The 19723-nt window shown below is 34.7% G+C and overlaps 1 protein-coding gene across 1 annotated transcript in view; it reads right to left on the bottom strand.

Annotated features, from left to right (window-relative positions):
• Nucleotides 1-19723, bottom strand: part of LOC142986197 (dipeptidase 1-like) — a 253941-nt gene that overhangs the window by 122666 nt on the left and 111552 nt on the right. Inside the window, exon 4 of the mRNA XM_076134534.1 lies at nucleotides 7339-7480. Coding sequence (XP_075990649.1) covers nucleotides 7339-7480 — 142 coding nt within the window. The remainder of the gene's footprint in view (nucleotides 1-7338; nucleotides 7481-19723) is intronic.

Raw genomic sequence — 19723 nt, 5'->3', positions numbered from 1 at the left:
TCACCAATGTGCAGACTGTTGATCATATATTCTATATAATTAAGAAGAAAACAACATTGAATGCAGCCGCAGCTGGTTACTATTTCATGTAACTTTGGTAAGAACGAAAAATAGTTCTTGGGGAATGCACTAGAGGCGCTGTTTTGACACGCAACGTATTTCGGTTGTCTATAAATACTGTTAGAAAATTACTCCTCCGATTATCAATATTTAATTCCTTGGAACCCCGGCTTCAAATCCATACTTTTAGTCATACAAGACCGCTGGTTGCGAGTACAAGTCGCAAGTTATTTGTGCAATCCACAAAGCACTGTTTCGGGTATGGTTGTACTTTGTGTCCGTTGTTTGTATGTTTATAAAAGTCTCAGCGACACAAGAGCAATAATAATTGCAGGAGTCGTCTTTGAAAAAAATTAAGTGAACGTGTTTAAACAGCAACTTGTCTTAATTTGATATTCAGACGTGTCTGAGTTTCAGCAAGTTTCAGTAAGTTTCAGTGTCTGCATCAAGTTGGTCGATTGCGCGGTAACTTTTTACTTTCATTTCCGACTTGTCATAAGTGCCGCTTTGAGTTTCACTCTGTTATCTGAGAGCCAGTTTTCTTCTAGAATGTTCATTTTTTATGTTGTTTTGAATAAGTCATTTATAACAGTTTTCTTCAGGCATTATAGTGTCGCTACGTTTTATAAAGCAAAGTGTGACTTTTGTTTAAAAGGTATTTGAGTTTCGACTAATGAAGGGGTTAAATTTAGTGATAGATTAATCATTTTTAAATTAAAAATTTAGTAATATACATTTATACGGTACATGACGTAATCATTATTGAAGAAAAACAAATAAGGTTAAAGATTTAGACAAAACAATGTGCAATTAGAAGACAATTTGTAATACTAGCAAATAATTTAAAGGAATATTTAGAGAATCATTAAAGATGCCATTTAAAATCATGGTTCAAGATTTAAGCAGATCCACGGCTTATTATCTTTCAAACATGTAACTTTCCACATAACATATCTAATAAGTTTTTGTAAGTACACACAAGGCATGAATTCCTTTTAATCTCAAACTAGAAGCTCGAATTAATATCCATGCATTTTATTTTCATAACACAAACATTATTTCAGACTTCAAAAACGAAAAATTCAGCATGAGTTAAAATATTTCGCATTTAAGCTTTAAGCATAACAAGCATGGAATTCCACCTACTATAATGTTGCAGGATATTTCAAATATTTTTGCTACTTTTTGTGTAAACCGAAACCCAATGGTTTTTGGCAACGGTACTGCAACTAAAATGGGCTACTTAGCGAGATTATTTAGAAGTTTTCTTCTTCAAAATGGATATCTTTGTCAATATTTTAGAGGCAATGTTCGTATCCCGAACGAGTGAACCGAATCTTTAAGTAGTTATTTCGAATTTTTTGCTTGCTCTGTCGGTCGGAAGTGTATCTGGGGTTGTCTGGGGTTCGATTCCCAGCACGGGCTAACTTTTATGGTCGATATTTGAGTTTGATTTGCGAAATTTCCTTAATAGTATCCCGAAGTTGGTTATATAGTACCTATTGAACTAAAATTGCTAATGGCGAAGCGTGGCTTTATTTTATACAGCTCTGTCTTTACCAATGATATTATGTAGGTTATTATTCTAGAGTGGGTTTTTAGCCAACTCGTAAATTACAAAGGATTTGTTTATGTATTGTAGAATTTTTATTATAGAACATAGTGAGAAAACTTTTATTGGCGAATGAAGTGGCAAGTCGTGTCTTACAGATCATAAACCGGATCAACGTTTCAGCCTTTATTTGAGACGGAAAATTTAATTTTCCCTGGAAACCTATTGACATGCTTAATGATATTTAATATAAACATCGTAAGCAACCTCAGATTAGGAGTGTTTTCTTACTATTTATTGCCCGTAGGCAACCAAGTAGCTAACGAAAATTTATAAAAATCCGATCAGCGCCCCTAGTGTATTCAGCGAGAATTATTTTTTTAAAGTCATTTCAAATGTCAAATACTTGCAGCTATATAGTACCGTCTATAGTAAGTTGTGTTACTAAAACAATGGAAGTCGATGTATATACAATAATTAGTGTTAAGTGTATGTTAGAATCTAGACTAAATTGGAGAAACTACTATTGTTGTAGACTTTCCATTGCCCTATTTCACTCAAAGGCAGTGATTCGTAAAACGAGTGGCAAACCTCGAAAATGTAACAATTTCATCGCTCAATAAAATACATAAAAGTTATTGTATTGATAGCGAAGGAAACAATAAAACGTATTCAATATTGCGCCAACGTTTTGTGAAACGTACTTACAATAAAAAGTTTACGACATATAAAAACAAATTGTTAAAATATAAAATTGTTTTGTTCTACGTTGCTGCACGTAGACACGAAATATAGGCTGGACAAGGCATTTCAAGATGCGGAACTTAAGCGTAAATGTCTATGAAATTGCAATCTTGCGATACTACTATCGCAAGATTGCAATTTCATAAACATTCGGATTTAGATGGAGTATCCTATTAATCATCGCCATCAAACGTCAAAGTTAGAGTTTACTTGCAATGAACACTAATTGTAATGTTTATTTGTACAAAATAAGTAAAAAAAATAATATTATAAATTGGAATTTGTGTGGATTGCTATGGAAACTACTACATGGGTTATATGTGTTAAATATCATGAAAACCCTCGTAGTATTGGCGTCAAAAAATAGAAAACATACACATTAAATAAAGTAATCAATCTTAGCCGATAGCCGAGTGGTATAAGTTGACACCTCCCACGCAAGTGGTCGCAGGTTCGAATCCGAGGCAACACACCAATGACTTTTCAAAGTTATGTGTGTATTAGAAATAATTATCACATGCTCCAACGGTGAAGGAAAACATCATTGAGCGCATGCAAAGTCCCCAACCCGCACTTGCCAGCGTGGTGGACTTAAGGCCTGACCCCTCCCTCATTACGGGAGGAGACCCTTGCCCAGCAGTGGGACATTAATGGGTTAAATTTATAATCAATCTTAGATCTAAACAAAGCTAGAGAAGCCTTTTACCAATCTTGCCAAAAAATATATTTCTAGCCCAACTTTAAATTAGCTTCTTTTATTCCTAAACGTTAATGAGTATATTTTTAAGCTCGGTAACTCATTTTGTACATTTTTCACAATTAAGCTTTCGTGCTGAAAATTCTTGCTGAAAAATACACGGTTTGCGCTAAGCACACAAAGGTTTTGTTTTTATGCCATACTTACCTTACTATCCGGTAACCCGGTTTTAAGAATAGAGCTATTCTGAAACGGGTTTTCGTTCATTACTGGGTTTTAAGACTAAATTACTGTTGTTTTATAGAAATACTTTGAAGATTCCAGTGTTTTGAAATATTTTTGCTAAGCTCTTACTTTTTGATTACTTAATGATATAAAGCTAATTATGTTTGTTTGTTGGACGTATTTATCTCAGGAACTACAGATTCGAATTGATTTTTTTTTGGGTTAGATAGTCTTTTTATTGAGAAAGGCTATAGGCCAGGCAAGTCTGTAACCTATATATAGTATCACGCTATTAATGATACGAGTGGAGTACTAATAAAAAATGTTGTGGAAACGTTTAGATATTACATAAGTCCACGCGGACTTAGTTACGGGCGGCCGCTAGTAGTATGTAGATGGTAAATAGATTTTTCTAAAATTATCCGATATTAAGGAGACAGCCTGTGATGACATAAAACCTCGATATGTTATTGAGGTTCATCTTGTTTTTTGTTATTCTAAAATCATAGTAGACCTTATGATCAATTGATCGCATACTGCGTAATGACAAAGACAAATAACAAATGTTTTATCCGAAACAAACATCCCTAATACATATCGTTGTCGCCGACTCGCCCGGAAATCGAATGTGGATCTTTCGTTCAAAGATCGCTTCGTTTTGGTTTATTTGCTAAGGTATAGTATTTCCGGAGTAATAACAAATAATGGTTTCTATTGATGTATGTAGTTAGAATACAGTAGCGCAGATGTCTGGAATCGGTACTATCGAGTATCGCAAGTTTGACATTTAAAATATACTGCAAAAATAGTTCTTACGACGCACGCTACAGGCGCTGATCAGATTTTTATACAAAGTTTATCGATAGTTAGCCGGTTGTCGATAGCTGATAGTGGCAGAGAGAAAGTTAGTTACTATAGTGCTACTGAATTAGGTATTGCGAAACGCCATTGTCGTAACTTCTAGCTGTTTTTCAAGCAAACCAAGTCTATTTATTTTATTTTGTTTCCATATTTTACCAATATTATTATATCTCTATTATGTATCCTTGTATAATTATAGAACTGTGTGTAAGTTAGTTAATGTATTGAAACGTAAAACCAATATTTTTATCAAAATTATAAAGATTTTTTTTTATTGCTCGATAACACGTATGATCATTTTTTCATTATGTTGATAAAAGAATTTTAAGTAAGTTAATAGATACGTTTTGAGCATGCATCGAAAAAACTTAACCAGTGGCCCTTTTAAATACATTTCATTGCACAAAAATTCCCGATGTCTCAACAGTTAATTCATTTATAGTTCTTAAACACCTCCAGCATATCCCCTCACTTCTAAGAGCTCCTCACCGTATTTAAATGTAAGCCAACTGTAGTACATTGTTCAAACAGTGACTACGAGAACAAAGACTTAACTGCAAGTGAGAAATATACTGGTTTTATAACACTAAATATCTCTTTATGTTTAAAGTACTTTTGTATGAAAATTTTACTACTTTTAGGAGATTATTTATTGACTAGATTTTGTATTGTCGTGATTTAATCTACAGTCAGCCAGATTTACCAGTTTTTAATGGATGCTAGGACTTGACATCTATTTGGAACTGTGTTAAAAAAAGTGTGCTATGTTTCATCGCGATGTTTTCGTTCCCCGTCTCTGTTAGAACAAGTGATTAATTATTATTTATATCTAATACCACCAGAAACTTTGCATCCGAATTATCTATAACACATTTTTGGAGGGTATGCAAAGTCTCTAACTCGTACCTAAGCAGCATGGTGGACTTAAAGGCTAGCCTACTCTTTGGTTTGAGAGGAAACCCTTCTTCAGCTGTGGGGCGTTAATGGGTAAAAAAATATCGATTTAAAAATTGGACGACACAAAAACTGAAATCATTGAATAAAATATCACTTTGTCGTGATCTAAAATATCTCTTTGACAGAACATAGTAAACAGCCGTTAAAAGCTATTACTTCAAATTCGTGCAATTTTGCCACATGACAGACAAACACATGTCGACACAAACGTCTAGCAGCAAAACAATTCAAGTTAATTTCAAACAGAGCGTCGCAGTCGTGTCAGGAAATTGTTTAGTGTTTGAAGCAAGACAGGTGTATTGCATTCACTATATTTTGTACTAGTGGTGTGTTTAAATAACACTTTCGAGGAACAAATGTTGAAGTAAGTTAGCATTTTTAGTTTTATTGATTTTAAAGTCGGCACCATATTTGATAGAGTTGTCTCTAGGGTGACATTGTCGTGTACCAGTTTATAAGATATGTTCAAGTTGATAATGGTCGAACCATTATATAGAAAAAAAAACATATCAAAAGAAGTAGAAGAATAGAATTACATTCATCATCAAGTTATTGCATCAATGGATGAGTAACATAATCTCCGATGAACGTAATATTAAACATCCCGATAATCCATACAATAAACCGATGCTAAACTAGTTTCTCAAGTTTCTTGATAATACAAACATTTCACAAGAACATATTTCTTCTTCTACATTACCAATCTTTGACTTACAATACGAAAATCAAATTTAAAAAAATCATAACATCTGTCATAAAAATCAAAACTAAATATATCTCGCGGAATTAAAGCCCACTCACGGGTCCCATTTGTCGTTCACGCCGACTGTCGAAATTTGTTGACACAACGGCCTGTTATAATTTCGATTTGATGACCTATCTACGCTTTAACGGCACACAAGGGATTCGGCTACACGGCAAAGGATTTTTCCAAATGACTGTCCATTTGTGGCCCTCATTTGCGAAAGTTTCCCGTTCATACTATAGCCCGACAATTTGGTAGAGGGTATTGGCAAGCATAGTTCATCTAGATGATAGAAAATAGATTTTGGATTTGCTAATAAAGTAATTGTATCATAAAGTCCATATTCACGCTTCAGCGTGCTCTAGCTCGTTTCTTTACTACTATCGACAACCAACAATCGGGTTATCATCGAGGAATTTTGTTTGAAAATCTGCTAGGAACTATTTTGGCAGTACATTTTAAATGTCAAACTTTCGATACTCGACAGTAACCACCGTAGAGATCCGCTGCAGGTCACTGATGTTCTAAATTTTAAACATAGCTCACTCAGCCGAAGCCTTGCCTGGCTCTATACTAAGTCGCTGGTCTATAACACGTTTTGTTACGTAATTATGAGTTTTCGTAATGTGCGGCCAACTTTCCACTTACGCTAAACTAGCTGCGTCGACGGTTTCACCCGAATTCGGGGAACTATTTGATTTTAGTGGGAAAACTGTTTTATTTGGGGAAAATTGCTGAATTTTGGGCTAAAAGTAAATGTTCAGTTGGTTTATTTTAACAGATGATTGTTTATCTTTCTGATTGCGAACGGTAACTGTCGGTTATCTTGTTTAATATAACTTGTCAATTAGTGAGAAATTTTAACATGTAGCAAGCTAGTGGTTTTATGTTGTATAACTTATTCTGATTGCGCTTCCGAGTATTTTAGCAGAGATTAAAAAGTTTGTGTTTTATGAATATGTTTGCTTTTTCGGCTATGACGAATATTATGTAAAAAGGAGCCAGAATAAAGCTTCGTTTCCAAAATTATATACGACTTGTTACGAATCAATTAGGACTTTCGATTAAATCATAAATCTAGATGTAGGTAACGCACAAGGTAGTTCATAACCTACGTTTTTTTCCTTATATACTAAATCTGACTTTTGTAAATTACCAGTAAATATTTTTACCCTTTGCTGGTCAAGGGTCTCCTCCCGCACTGAGGGAGGAGTTAGGCCTTGAGTCTCCCACTCTAGCCAATTGTAGGTACAATATTGTAATTAAATGTACCTTATCCTATAATATTATTAAATGTCATGCTAAACAGTCATGCTGCCTTCGTGGCGCAGTGGTTTAGGTCGCCACGCCGCTACCATTGCGTCGGGAGGTCGTGATTTCGGGTCTGGTTGTACTTTGTGTCCGTTGTTTGTATGTTTGTAAAAGTCCCCGCGACACAAGAGAAATTCTTAGTGCGGGAGTTGTCTTTTTAAAAAGGAAAAAAATAATAAAACTCACCCGTCGGTAAGAGGCACTTCCTCGAGGATCTGCTTGGCGATCTCCAGCCGCTCGCGGTCGTAGGACGCCGCCGCCACCACGGCGGTGATGGCCAGCAGGAGACACGCTATCGAGCGACGCTCACACGGGTTTACCATCCTCGCTGTAACAAGAAAATATCAATATAAGTAAATCTATGTCTAATAATTATTATTTCCCTTGGTCACGCCATCACGCGTGAACGGCGCTTTGTGAGACAACATTTAAAAAAGAAAAGAATATTTATTCATTTACTAAAAATCGGTGATACAAAGTTTGCGGGATCAGCTAAAAATAGATAAATCTAACTTACTACTGTTCACTGTCTGAGCCATAATCAAGAAGACTTTGAGCTCACGTTGATTAAGGTGTAGACTGAAGTGTTTCATTATATAGATATTATGCTTTTGTAGTTCATAATAGTCTCGTTAATGAAGTGCTCACTACCCGGTAGCGGACACATCTTAGGGTAGGATTAGCAATCGAGAAATGAATAAAAAGAAAAACAAATTATTACGTGGAAATCTAACTTTAGACCTCATGATCAGCAGCCGCACAGATTCTTTCTGATATATTAGTTAATCAGCTGTATGAAATTAACTAAAATTATATAAATATATCTTTCGAGACTTAAAACATAACACTAAGATTTATAATACTTGAAGTGGTTTTCAAGTATTATAAATTATAAAGAAAAATACCCACTTTCCACAACACCATAGCACATAAAAACCTGTCCTTATTCACCATTGTTCAACATTTGTATATTTCATAAACAAAACGCTTGGTGTTCTCTAAGCCTGGTACTCACGACCTTAATCCTGTGTCATAACTAACGCAATCTAGTTGAAACCATCAAGTATATACGGTGGGGTTGAGCTTTAGTGTACAGGACAATTAGATTATTTATATACTAAGAGGCGATTTTCTACTACTATCGATTGCCAACGACCGGCTAGCTATAGAGAAAATTTAGATGTTAATCTGATCAGCGCCTCCAGCAGACGCCATAGGAACTATTTTTGCAGTACATTTTTTATGTCAAATTCAAAATACTCGATAGTTGGTTGAAGAGAATAGCGCTACAGGTATGTAAGTAAACGAGAAAGTACATAGAGGTGATTCTAAATACTATCGACTAATTTTGTATGAAAACCTAATCAATGGCCTTAATGGGTGCCATAAGAGCAATTTTTTAGCTAATTTTAAATGTCAATCTCTCGATACTCGATTGTAACGATTGTAGATTATATACCAGTCTATCTGTGTCTTAATTTAACTTCATCTGTTTCAAAAATAGGTACGTGGGTACGTAAAAAAATTATAAAGCCTTTCCTATAATGTGGAATTGAAATTAATCATAATCTTACGTAGATTTTCAGGGTTGAAGACATTAATAAAATTACACAAGACTTAACAAAAACAATTTCAAGGATCTCAACCGTAAAAAACTGAAGCTCAACCCGAACACACGTCAAACACACCCGACAAGGACAGCAAATACAAAAGCAACAAGTGAGAAAGGGACAAAAACAGTTTTTGTGACAGAGAACAGGTAACCCAACCTACAGAATACATAATAAAGAGCTAAACAAGGGCTTTAAAAGTAATTAAATTGTTTGAAAAGATTATCTTTTTGAGAGAATTCGTGTCTCCTGGATTAAACCATGATCTAGTTGGAGGGCTTTTTTAGTAGCTTTTCGTAATTAAAGTTTGTTTACAGGTGGAAAGGGATTGTTATCTTTGAGAAAGGGTTCGTTTTTCGTATTTTTTAATTATACTTAAAATATAGTTGGACGAGCTGACCCGCGCAACTTCGCTTGCGTCACCTAAGAGAGGTGTGGTCATAATTTTCCCCGTTTTTGTAGCTTTTCTTTTTTTAGCTCATTGCTACTCCGCTCCTAATGGCCCTTGCGTGATGTTATGTAGCCTATAGCCTTCCTCAATAGATGGACTATCTAACACTGAAAGAATTTTTCAAATCGGACCAGTAGATCCTGAGATTAGCGCGTTCAAACAAACAAACAAACAAACAAACTCTTCAGCTTTATAATATTAGTATAGATTAGTATAGATTTAACATTCACCTCGTACGCGAGTAGTAAATCATTCCAACCTATTGCAATGCAACATTTCAATGTTAAAACAATAATAATACATTACAAGGTGGGCTTAAGTCTAACCCCTTCTAAATGTGGAAAAAAAAACTTTATTGTACTGGTTTTACGTTCTTTATGTTGTACGAAAATGTGTCCAAAAGCTTAGATGTCTTCTACCGATACGTGCTGTCTGAAGCACGGAGACGCTCATCTCAAATACCAGTAAGCTGCCACTACCTATCAGGAAGGCTCCGTGCGAGAATGTTGCTGAGCGCAACTAGTTAAATATGATTAAGGAGCAACGTAGACGACAGACTATCCTTGACGCACGTTTTAGTCTGTGAAAATAGAACTTACGTAATTATATGTAGTAATGCGCCGGACTTTTTGCGCGTTGTGTGCGTTACTGCATATAATGGCATAAGTTCTATTTTCACAGACTAAAAAGTGTGTCACGGATAGTCTGTCGTCTGTGCTGCACTATAGTCAGTTTGCAGTATTGACAGCCATTTTTATTAATGTTTTCTTAATTTTAAAACTACTTTATAAATCCTGGTAGAAACATTATTCTGTATAAGAAAAGAAGATCGGGTGGTGTGCTATACCATAAAAAAGAGGGGGCTCATTTCATGGTCAAAATAGGCTTTTCTGAAAATAAAATTTGGTTTAACCCGGATATTACTTATTAAGGTACAGGTAGAATCTGAAATTCTATTTATTTTTCACTTCTAGTTACATAGTCATATAATTAAAAATCAAATAAGGTTCAGATTTCTTAAAAGTCGTTGCTAGAATGCGACAAATGACAGCTATAAATAAAAACATGAACAAGCAGAATCATGCAACATTCATACAACGTTAGTAGTGGTGTTAAAGAGAGCAGTGCTGTGGCCTTGACCTAATTACCGCGCTCAGATCAAAGCAACTTTGTATACAAACGGAACGATGTTTAACTTAACTTGCTCCCGAAATATTAACAAAAACTGTGGAAAAGTCAGTACAGTTTTAACATTTTTTGCTCTTAGACTTCTACTTGAAGTGGGTTATATTTTTTCTTTAATGTCCATTAAAATTGCGTGTTCCGAAATATCAAAATATGAGCCTAAAGTCGTCTGGCTCAAAATTCTACGACGCACGTTACTGGACGGGTAGTCAAGGATTTTACCAAATAGGTGATAACAATTTTCTTTTGTTTTATTTTTATACTTACATTTTTACGGATTTTCCGACTACGTATGATGAGTTTTCTGATTTGATTCTTTAGTCGGGTAAAGTACTATTATAATATGTTGGTCTTTTCTAATCAATATTATAATATTTCAAATATTATTCGTACTATGGTAACGTACCCGGTAGATGGCAATAGGCGCTCATACGCAGAGTCAACTATTTCTCAAGTGACCCTTAAAAACTGGTATACTAAAAATATCCTTTTACATTTCAAATACAAAGCACTAATCTCAGTACAAATACTTCTAAGTACAGCGTGGCTGTATTAAGCCGACCCATCTATATCGACTCGGGCTGTTGAAGGCTGTTCAATTTCTCAGATAATTCGGTTAAGACCTAAACGGGGGTGTATCACACCGTAATGTATTTTTTAAAATGATTCTAATCAATACAATACATTATTGTTGTATTCTGCCACATTTTTTGGGCTATTACTCATTACCTTGTATGCCTGAGAGTTATTTAGGACAGTTCCTGAAGGTACGCAAAGTCCCCAACCCGCAATGGGGATTGTTCATATTTTTTTAACTTAGGTTTTTATTCTATTTTTTGAAAATATATAGTATTTTAAGAAACTAATTTCAATATTAATTAATTAAATATTCATAGCATTTAAAATAATAAATAAATAGCTGTCAATTTCGAAGATCTTTGACAGTCGTTAACAGTAGTCAGAAGCTTGAAAGTCTGACAACCAGTCTTACCGAAGGGTATCGTGTATATCCCAGGTAACTGGGTTGTGGAGGTCAGATAGGCAGTCGCTCCATGTTAAACACTGGTATTCAGCTGCATCCGGTGAGACTGGAAGCCGACTCCAACATAGTTTGGAAAAAAGGCTAAGCCATGATTCATAGCATTTAAAAAAAGTGAACAATCCCCATTGGTCGTGGTGTCCTCAAAACCTAACCCCTCCCTCACGGGAGGAGACTAGCTTAGCGGGGACATTAATCTTTTTTTATTAATTAAATATATTTTATTTAACTCATTACCTATTAAAGTGGGCATGACCCTTTTTTATGTATAGTTTAACTGTTATTGAAATCTGTTTGCTAAAGAATTATAAGCTTTCTTTAGAATGGAGCCAAAAGGTGAAATGCCAGCTCATTGTAAGGCTTCCAATACAGACGTGAAATTGTTTTTATTTTCGTATTCCGATATTCATAGGAAATATTTTGAAAATATAGCAGTTTTTTATCAGTTACTGCTATTTACTTTGCCAAAAATATCTCTATCCCAACTTTTAGAATCAATTTCCATAAAACTATTTAAAATAAAAATATTCATTTACATAAACGGTATAATTATAAATTTCCCTATCACCGCAAAAGTCTTTATTAAAAGATATTATCAGTAGAAATTAGTGCGATTAGCAGTACTTATGCAATTAAAATATTCTTTCAGGCGAGGTGGTGGCTACAGCCTTTTTTTTCATCTCTTTGGCCGAGGAATTCGCATTCCAATGCCGTTAGCATGATTGGAAATTAATAATTTCTTCGAAAATAAATTCATATTTTTCAGATCTCGTCTTTGCATTTGATGCAACCTGTTGCGCTGTAAATGGTGGTAGTTAAGATAGATTTATTCGTTTGAGATTATATACACTGCATTAAATTAATTAATTAAATTGGAAATTAGATGGAATGCAATCAAGAATGTGTGTTGGAATCTATTTGCAATAACACGCATATTTCACGTTATGATAGATCTAGTTAGAAATACAGGAATTTATTGACAAATAATTGAAGTTTACCACTATTCTGAAATTGGCTTACTGTTAAAATTCATTGTTCGGATTTCATAGCTTCTAAAATAACTTTGATAACACATAAACAATAGTTTATCGTTTACCAATGTAGCCTTATGTGTATTATATTTTTGTAATATTATAAGCCTGAAAACCTTGAACATTGAGTTTCAATCCAATCGATGAACCACCGTATGCGAGTTGTAGTGTAGTCAGTTGTGGCAATTATTTCTTCCTACACTGATGACGGTGGCACCCGTCGAGCGTGCCACCGTCGAGCGTATATACACAATGTTATAATTATGTGACACAGCACAGCAACACTGATGTGCGCAGCAGGCTTTATAAGTAAAGCTTGCTACACCTATATTCGGTTCGGCATTAATCGGCTTAGCCGGGCGGCAAAACCAAGAATGTACAGATTAACCCGATTGTCAGAAACCGAACAAGTAAATATTGCCGAACCGCATATGTGTGTAGCAAGCCTAACACGCAAACGACGGATTGCAAGACCGACATACGCAAACGATTCAGCGTCGCTCGAAAACAAGCGTAAGAACTCCTAAAATGTTACGCTACGGTGTGACACACGGATCTCCGTTAACTATTTCTTGTGAACGTTTTAACATCGTTTAAGCTGTGGCACATTGAAGGCTTCTTTGACAAGCACCGTGTGTTTACTCTCTTATTCATTGAGTTAAGCTTATAATCTCTGAATAGGTTATCATAGGAAGGAAGTATATTACGCAGGAAAAAATACGAATTTTGTCTCAAAAATTGCCATAAATGCAACCAATAAAGAGAGACTTAAGTATTGTGTTCCAAAGGTTTAATTAATTAGAGCAAGTTTATTATATGCTTCATTTTAACTTAATTAAAACACAAGCATACAGTTTACAAATTCATTGCTTTGAAAAAATAAACCCAATTGCCTTCTTTGAATCTAGGTTTCACAATCACACAAGCAAAAATATACTGTTAAACATCATAATATAGTTCAACGTCAAAACAAACACCTTAAAAACCCAAGAAAATTACAAAAGAAAACCCCAAAAGCCTTACATAACCCAATCAAAAATCTACTTCCATCACACAATTACCCACTCAAACCCTCAATCGATACTCTAACAAAACAAATGCATAAAATTTAAATATTTCTCTTAATTATCGTAAAGGTTAGACGCGGAGGTAACAGGGATCCATTATGCACTAATTGGATGGTGACGTAATTACATTTAGTCATATCCGTCGCGCCATCTACCGGGAGAAAGTTAATTTAAGGCTTTCTGATTAAAGCGAGTTGAAGGTAGATAATTTACTTTTGTGGAATGTTTTAAGAATTAAATGGGTGTAAGCGATAGCTGAGCGTTCGGAGGTTTATGCCTTACGTAACTTACTAAGTAAGTTTTTAATCCATTCTTGTCTCAAGGCTTTTCTCCCGGTAAGAATAAAGTGGTTGACGGTTCAAAAATAAGGCAACACACCAATTACTTTCCGAAGTTATGTGTGTATTAGATTATCACTTGTTCCAATGATGAAGGAAAACATCGTGATACAACCTTGCACGCCTGTGAGTTTTTAGAACAGTTTTTGAAGGTATGCAAAGTCGCCAATCTGTATTTGGCTAGAGTGATGAACTCAAGGCCTAACCCCCCATATTACAGGCAGCAGTGTGACATTAATCAGCTCTAAATCTACCAAAATAGAGATAAAATTAATGAAGAGAGAAAATTAGAACAGTCGTACAAAAACAAAACAGTAATTCAAAAAGACAGGAACAAAATAAATCTGAATGTTTTCTATCTATTCTAGTAGGTATAGATATAATCTAAGCACTAGTTCTGTAGGATCCCTTCGACCGCAACAGCGAGTGTTACAAATGTAAGCAGCCCTAACTCCAAGTAATTTATCGTCTAAGCTTAGCCTTTTATTTTCCACTACTCCCAACCCTAGGCAGTTTCATTCTGAATACAAAGCAACCTAAATAAATATTTATATTGCTAAATAACTCGGTTTATTCGACTGCTGATCATAAGGTTTCGGTTCGAGGTCTATGTTGGGTTAGATGTTATTTTTTTCCGAAACATTCTAGTAGCAGTACAGTGGCTTAAAGTGATATATAAAATCTAAAACGTGGAAGTTGTTCTTTCAAGAAGAATTTGGTTTGACAACACTCAAATCAGCTACTCTTTATGAAATGTTAAAAGCACATTTTAGTATAGAAATACGGTGTAGTGCCGTCACAGTTTAGTATTTTTGTTGGTATCAAATGAGTGCCTAATAAAATTTATCAGTGCGTAATAATTACTATTTCAACACCCTTCATGAGAAAAATTACATAGCCTAGGCATTTGAGATATAATACAGACATAATTTTTCGTTAACAGTCAACTATAACAACTAATAGAGCGTATAAAAAGAAATAATTTCTGTGAATCTATTGTTTTGAGTGACTAATTCGACACATATAAATTTGTACAATAATCACGCATGTTTCCAGTGACCACTGGCTACAACCACTATCTACACCTCTGGGGATAATAATTGTAAAGGTAAAAAAAAAGTTTTAATGAACGAGTATCATAATCACCCATTTTGTTTACAATAATCATCACCAGTAATTAATTCAACGTAATTAATTAAAGCCCAATGCGTTTATAAAGGACATCTACCACATATTTACAAAACTTTTGCACAACACGAAAATTTCCGTGGATACAAAATTCAACAACAGAATAAATAGTAGCTGGATCAAACAATAGTCTGTGCAGAAACGATTCCGGACTCCCAACTACTAAATTATTAAGCTTTCCGCTTATATTTTCGGGTAAAACTAGCCATTTTTTCAAAGGTATTAGTTTTGTAATGCGGCCGTAAATTTTCGACGTGAGTTAAATGGTTTGGGAGGAAATTTACGCGGCTGCATGTTTTATAAGCGAGCATCTCATATATGTATATGTAACGTGAGTTGTACGATGTAGAAAGATTGCTTTAGTTTTTTCGTATTTAGGTGGAAAACTGCATTTTTTACTGTGTTTTTCATGGTAATGCACAATGGCATACTAGAAACGACCGATTTTTATGATGATGATGATGTCTCCGGTGCTTTTACTAACATTAAAATAATGAAGAAACTAGTTGTTAATAATTACATATGTGTGTTAAAATACAAGGTTCACGAATTCCTTATACTATAGACTGACGAAATCCGATTCATATCTAGTTATAGTCTTGCATGAAATCCTTAACTACTGTCAGTGCTTTTAATGTATATTGCAAAAACTATTATTTCAAGTAATTTAAATCGCGTTACTTCCACTAGCCCACAGTTCTAATAGAAATTCGCGCTACTGATAGCCACGCCTGGTGAAAGTGTCTTTGTAATAGCAATATCTTCACCTTTATAAATATCTTGAGTAATACTTCTTACTATAATTATTAAGCTTCTTTACAGTCCGACATTTATATATAGACCGCTTAACGTTAAAAAAGAAAACCTAAGTCTAAATTCTCTTAAAATACTTTCAAAGAAAAGCCTCCAACTAAATTCCATACATATACTCTTTGAATACGACACCAAAATCCGTCGATTTATTATAATAACTGCCCCCAAATGTAACGATCGAGCTACACAATGTTTATCTGCGGATCCCTATAACGGCCTTCGGGTCTCACCAATGAATTAATGTTACCAAACTTCGCCGGTCGATACCGTAATGGGTTCAATTGATAAATAGCTACCAATAACAAGCAAATACTTGAATATTTAGGGTTTGTGTACACTTGGTTTTAAGGCAAAATGTTATTAAAATTTGGTTTTTACTGATACTGAAACCGAGTCCCAAGATAGCCTAGTGGTATAAGTTGGTACCTCCCATGCAAGTGGTTGACGGATAGAACCCGAGGCATCACACTAAGGACTTCGAAGTTATACGTGTATTAAAAATAATTATCACTTGCTCTAACAGTGAAGAAAGACTTCGTGATAGAACCTTGAATGCGTTCTTTTAAACAGTTCTTAAGGTTATGCAAAGTCCCCAACCACCGCTACTCTCTACTGCGACCGACTATTGACAACCGGCTAGCTATCCAGACATGTTGCATGAAAATCTAATCAGCGCCTTTAGCGGGCGTCGTAGGAACTATTTCTGCAGTACACTTTAAATGTCAAACTCAGATACTGTTATCAGGCAACAGATGAGCAGCGCTATTCTGTACAGTCGGTACTGTCGAGTATCGAAAGTTTGACATTAAGAATGTACTGCCAAAATAGTTAAAACAACGCCCGCTAGAGGTGTGATCAGTTTTTCATACAAAATGTCTCGATGACAAGCCGGTGGTCGGTAGTCATTAGTCATTAGTCGGCAATAACATTAATATTTTCAATGTTACGCTTCAGTGTCGGTGTTACATAGTCTAGTGTGAACAAGCTCTTAGCTTGCTTGTTCAAGTCGAAACTTTGTTGTCATTATGCTTTTGATTTGCGTGAATTGTGCCATTTGATTATGAATTCAAGGTTTACGATGTTCGCTTAATTGCTTTGCACAAACATATATACATAATACCTATTAAACCGGTGGTGTAGGCAAAGGTGTATGAAATACACTCATTTTGCCATTAAAAAGGCTAGTCCCATATGAAGGGGCGAGCGGGCACTTGGTTAGTATTATAAAATATCCTAATGTAAATAAGAAAATACCAATAGTAGTTTGGCTGACCCGGGCATCGAGTCCAAGCAGATACCGATCAGCAGTGGGACACACTACCAATCGTACAACAGAGGTGGTCAGTAATCGCTTTTAATAAATAAAAAGTCTTGTTAGCGCAGCAGAAGAACTAACTAACAGTGATTTTTTGAGTATGATATATAATGAGGGTGGATAATATGTATAATGACGAACAGGACGTTATAATATCCAACACTATTATAATATCAACACAAATAGTTGTTATGTATAGAAATTAATCCCACGATGTCCGGGAAACTCAACATCAAGTATTTTATTTATGAAACACGTGTCAAGTAACTTAACATAATAATCTTAATTTCTTGAAACGACAGAAAATCTGTAAGATCAAATTTCAACGTAACTCCAGTCTCCAGCGTGATTTTCTATTCAGAGCGTTAATTATTTTTAAGGTAATTTTAAATGTTAAACTAGCGTTTGACATTTAAAATTACCTTAAAAATAATTCTTGCGGAATACGCTAGGAGCGCTGTAACGCGATTTTCTACAACACTATCGACTATTGACAACCGTTTTTGGCAAATGCTGCATAAAACACCAGTAGCGATATTATTCTTCACCAATACCAGCTATCGCCAACAGGCTAACTATTGAGATATTTGGATGAAAATGTGATCAACGCCTCTAGTGGGTGTCGTAGGAACCATTTTTGTAGTACATTTTAAATGTCAAATTCTCGATACTCGACAGTACCGACTGTAGATAATCGGGCTATTGATCAGCGCTTTAAGTGGGAGCTGTGGAAACGAATTTTTAAGTACATTTTAAATGTCAAGCGGCTGATCGATAGCATCTGCGGAAAATTGCGGTGTTTATCAGTTTTTCGTAACAAATTTCTTGATAGTCTATCAATCTTTCGGTCGTCGACAGTCAGTTAGGGAATTGTCCCCCTGTTACCAGTTATGTATATATTTTTAATGATAGTCTTTTAATATGTGGTTGACTGCATCTGAGGCGCGGTCGTCCGACTGCCACAACCTGTCTTTTGTGAGTATTTTTGTCTAAAAGTTAACCTTGTAGACCTACGTACCTAAAAGAGCTCGCGTCTCTGTCGGTCCTGCGCCTGACCTCTCACTTGTAATGCAGGTTATCCGTCCTACCAGTCTATGTTTTGCCTGTGTATTGTGAAGTAGGGGTCGTTTTCAATGAAATTGGCCGCTGTGGCCGGATATCGGCAAAGAGAACATTATTTTTTTATGTGCTTTAATTTAGCTAATATAGAGGTTGTATGGTATATGAGATGGTATGGTATTAAGTCAGATTTTATTTCAACACAATTTAATGTTTAACAATGTAATTATCCTCTATAATGAACATAAATACATGTCATGTTATTACACGTGTTATCAAATTACGTGTGTATCGTAATAAAGGAGCCAGTCATTTTAGTAATGTTAATATAATACAAATGAGTTTTTTATGAGTCCACGTTGTATATGATTATGTTTTCTTTTTGTTTTAATTAATTGTATTGTTAAATTAAATAGGATTGAGTGTTTTGTAAAAAAATTAAGTTTGAATTCGGCTTATATTCTTTAATACATGCATATTACCATGCTTTTTACCCATAGGGTTTGCAGAGATCAAAGAACACCACTTGGTACGACATCTATTATACTGCAGCAATAATATATTTTCTTGAAAAAGTTATCTTGCAAATAGACGACAAATGTTTAAACATATCTTATTTGAATCTCATACAAGACGGCTATTAAATAAGGAGAACATTTAATTCTAAACATTTAAACATACCTAGCATTGTAGTGAGTGCTGGAATGTTATTTAAATCACTTCACGCAACTGAAGCTTAGCATTTAAACTGAAGTACTACTTGTATAACTATTTAGGTCTTAGGATTTGTTAGTGCTCAACCTATGAATACTAACTTACGAGTACAAAGTTTAAATTGACGTAACGCATCGATTTGCTGAGTAAATTTTGGTATTTTAATCTATCAAAATTGTTTGTTTATTTAATTTTAATGACAACAAACTGTTAAGAATAGCAATAAAAGAACGATGCCTAACTCGGGAATCAAACTCGAGACCGTTACCCTTTCCGTTAAACAACATATTTAGCTAATACTCAGTTTGCGAAAATTATTTTAGTCAGTAAGTTATATGCTGGAATGTTTTTTGAATCACTTAACGCTAAGCTTAATATTTGCTGCTTTTGCTGTAGTGTATACTAACTTGTATAACTGTGTGAGAGCTTAACCTACAAACTTAGTTAGATCTAAGAATAGTGTGTGAATAGTGTTTTGTGTTGTTGTAGGACTGTGTTAAAATATCGATGCTATGCCTACTATAACTACGTACGCCTACTATATAGTTCTTGAAAAATATATTTCATTACATATTGAAGATACTCATTTATGACTGCTATATTATAACGGATAGAATTATGAAAAATCCAAACGTATTTTCAACTAATATACGTTTTCATAAATCATCATGAGAACAACACAATTATGTTTAAAGTTTTTAAACTGTCGCGACTTGTACACATAATATTATAATGCAAGGTCTCTTAAACGCGATTGGAAA

This window comes from Anticarsia gemmatalis, chromosome Z (assembly GCF_050436995.1).
Source record: "Anticarsia gemmatalis isolate Benzon Research Colony breed Stoneville strain chromosome Z, ilAntGemm2 primary, whole genome shotgun sequence".
NCBI classification, from domain to species: domain Eukaryota; kingdom Metazoa; phylum Arthropoda; class Insecta; order Lepidoptera; family Erebidae; genus Anticarsia; species Anticarsia gemmatalis.
Note: the sequence above shows the minus strand (reverse complement) of the source record. Positions and strands in the feature narration are given on the sequence as shown.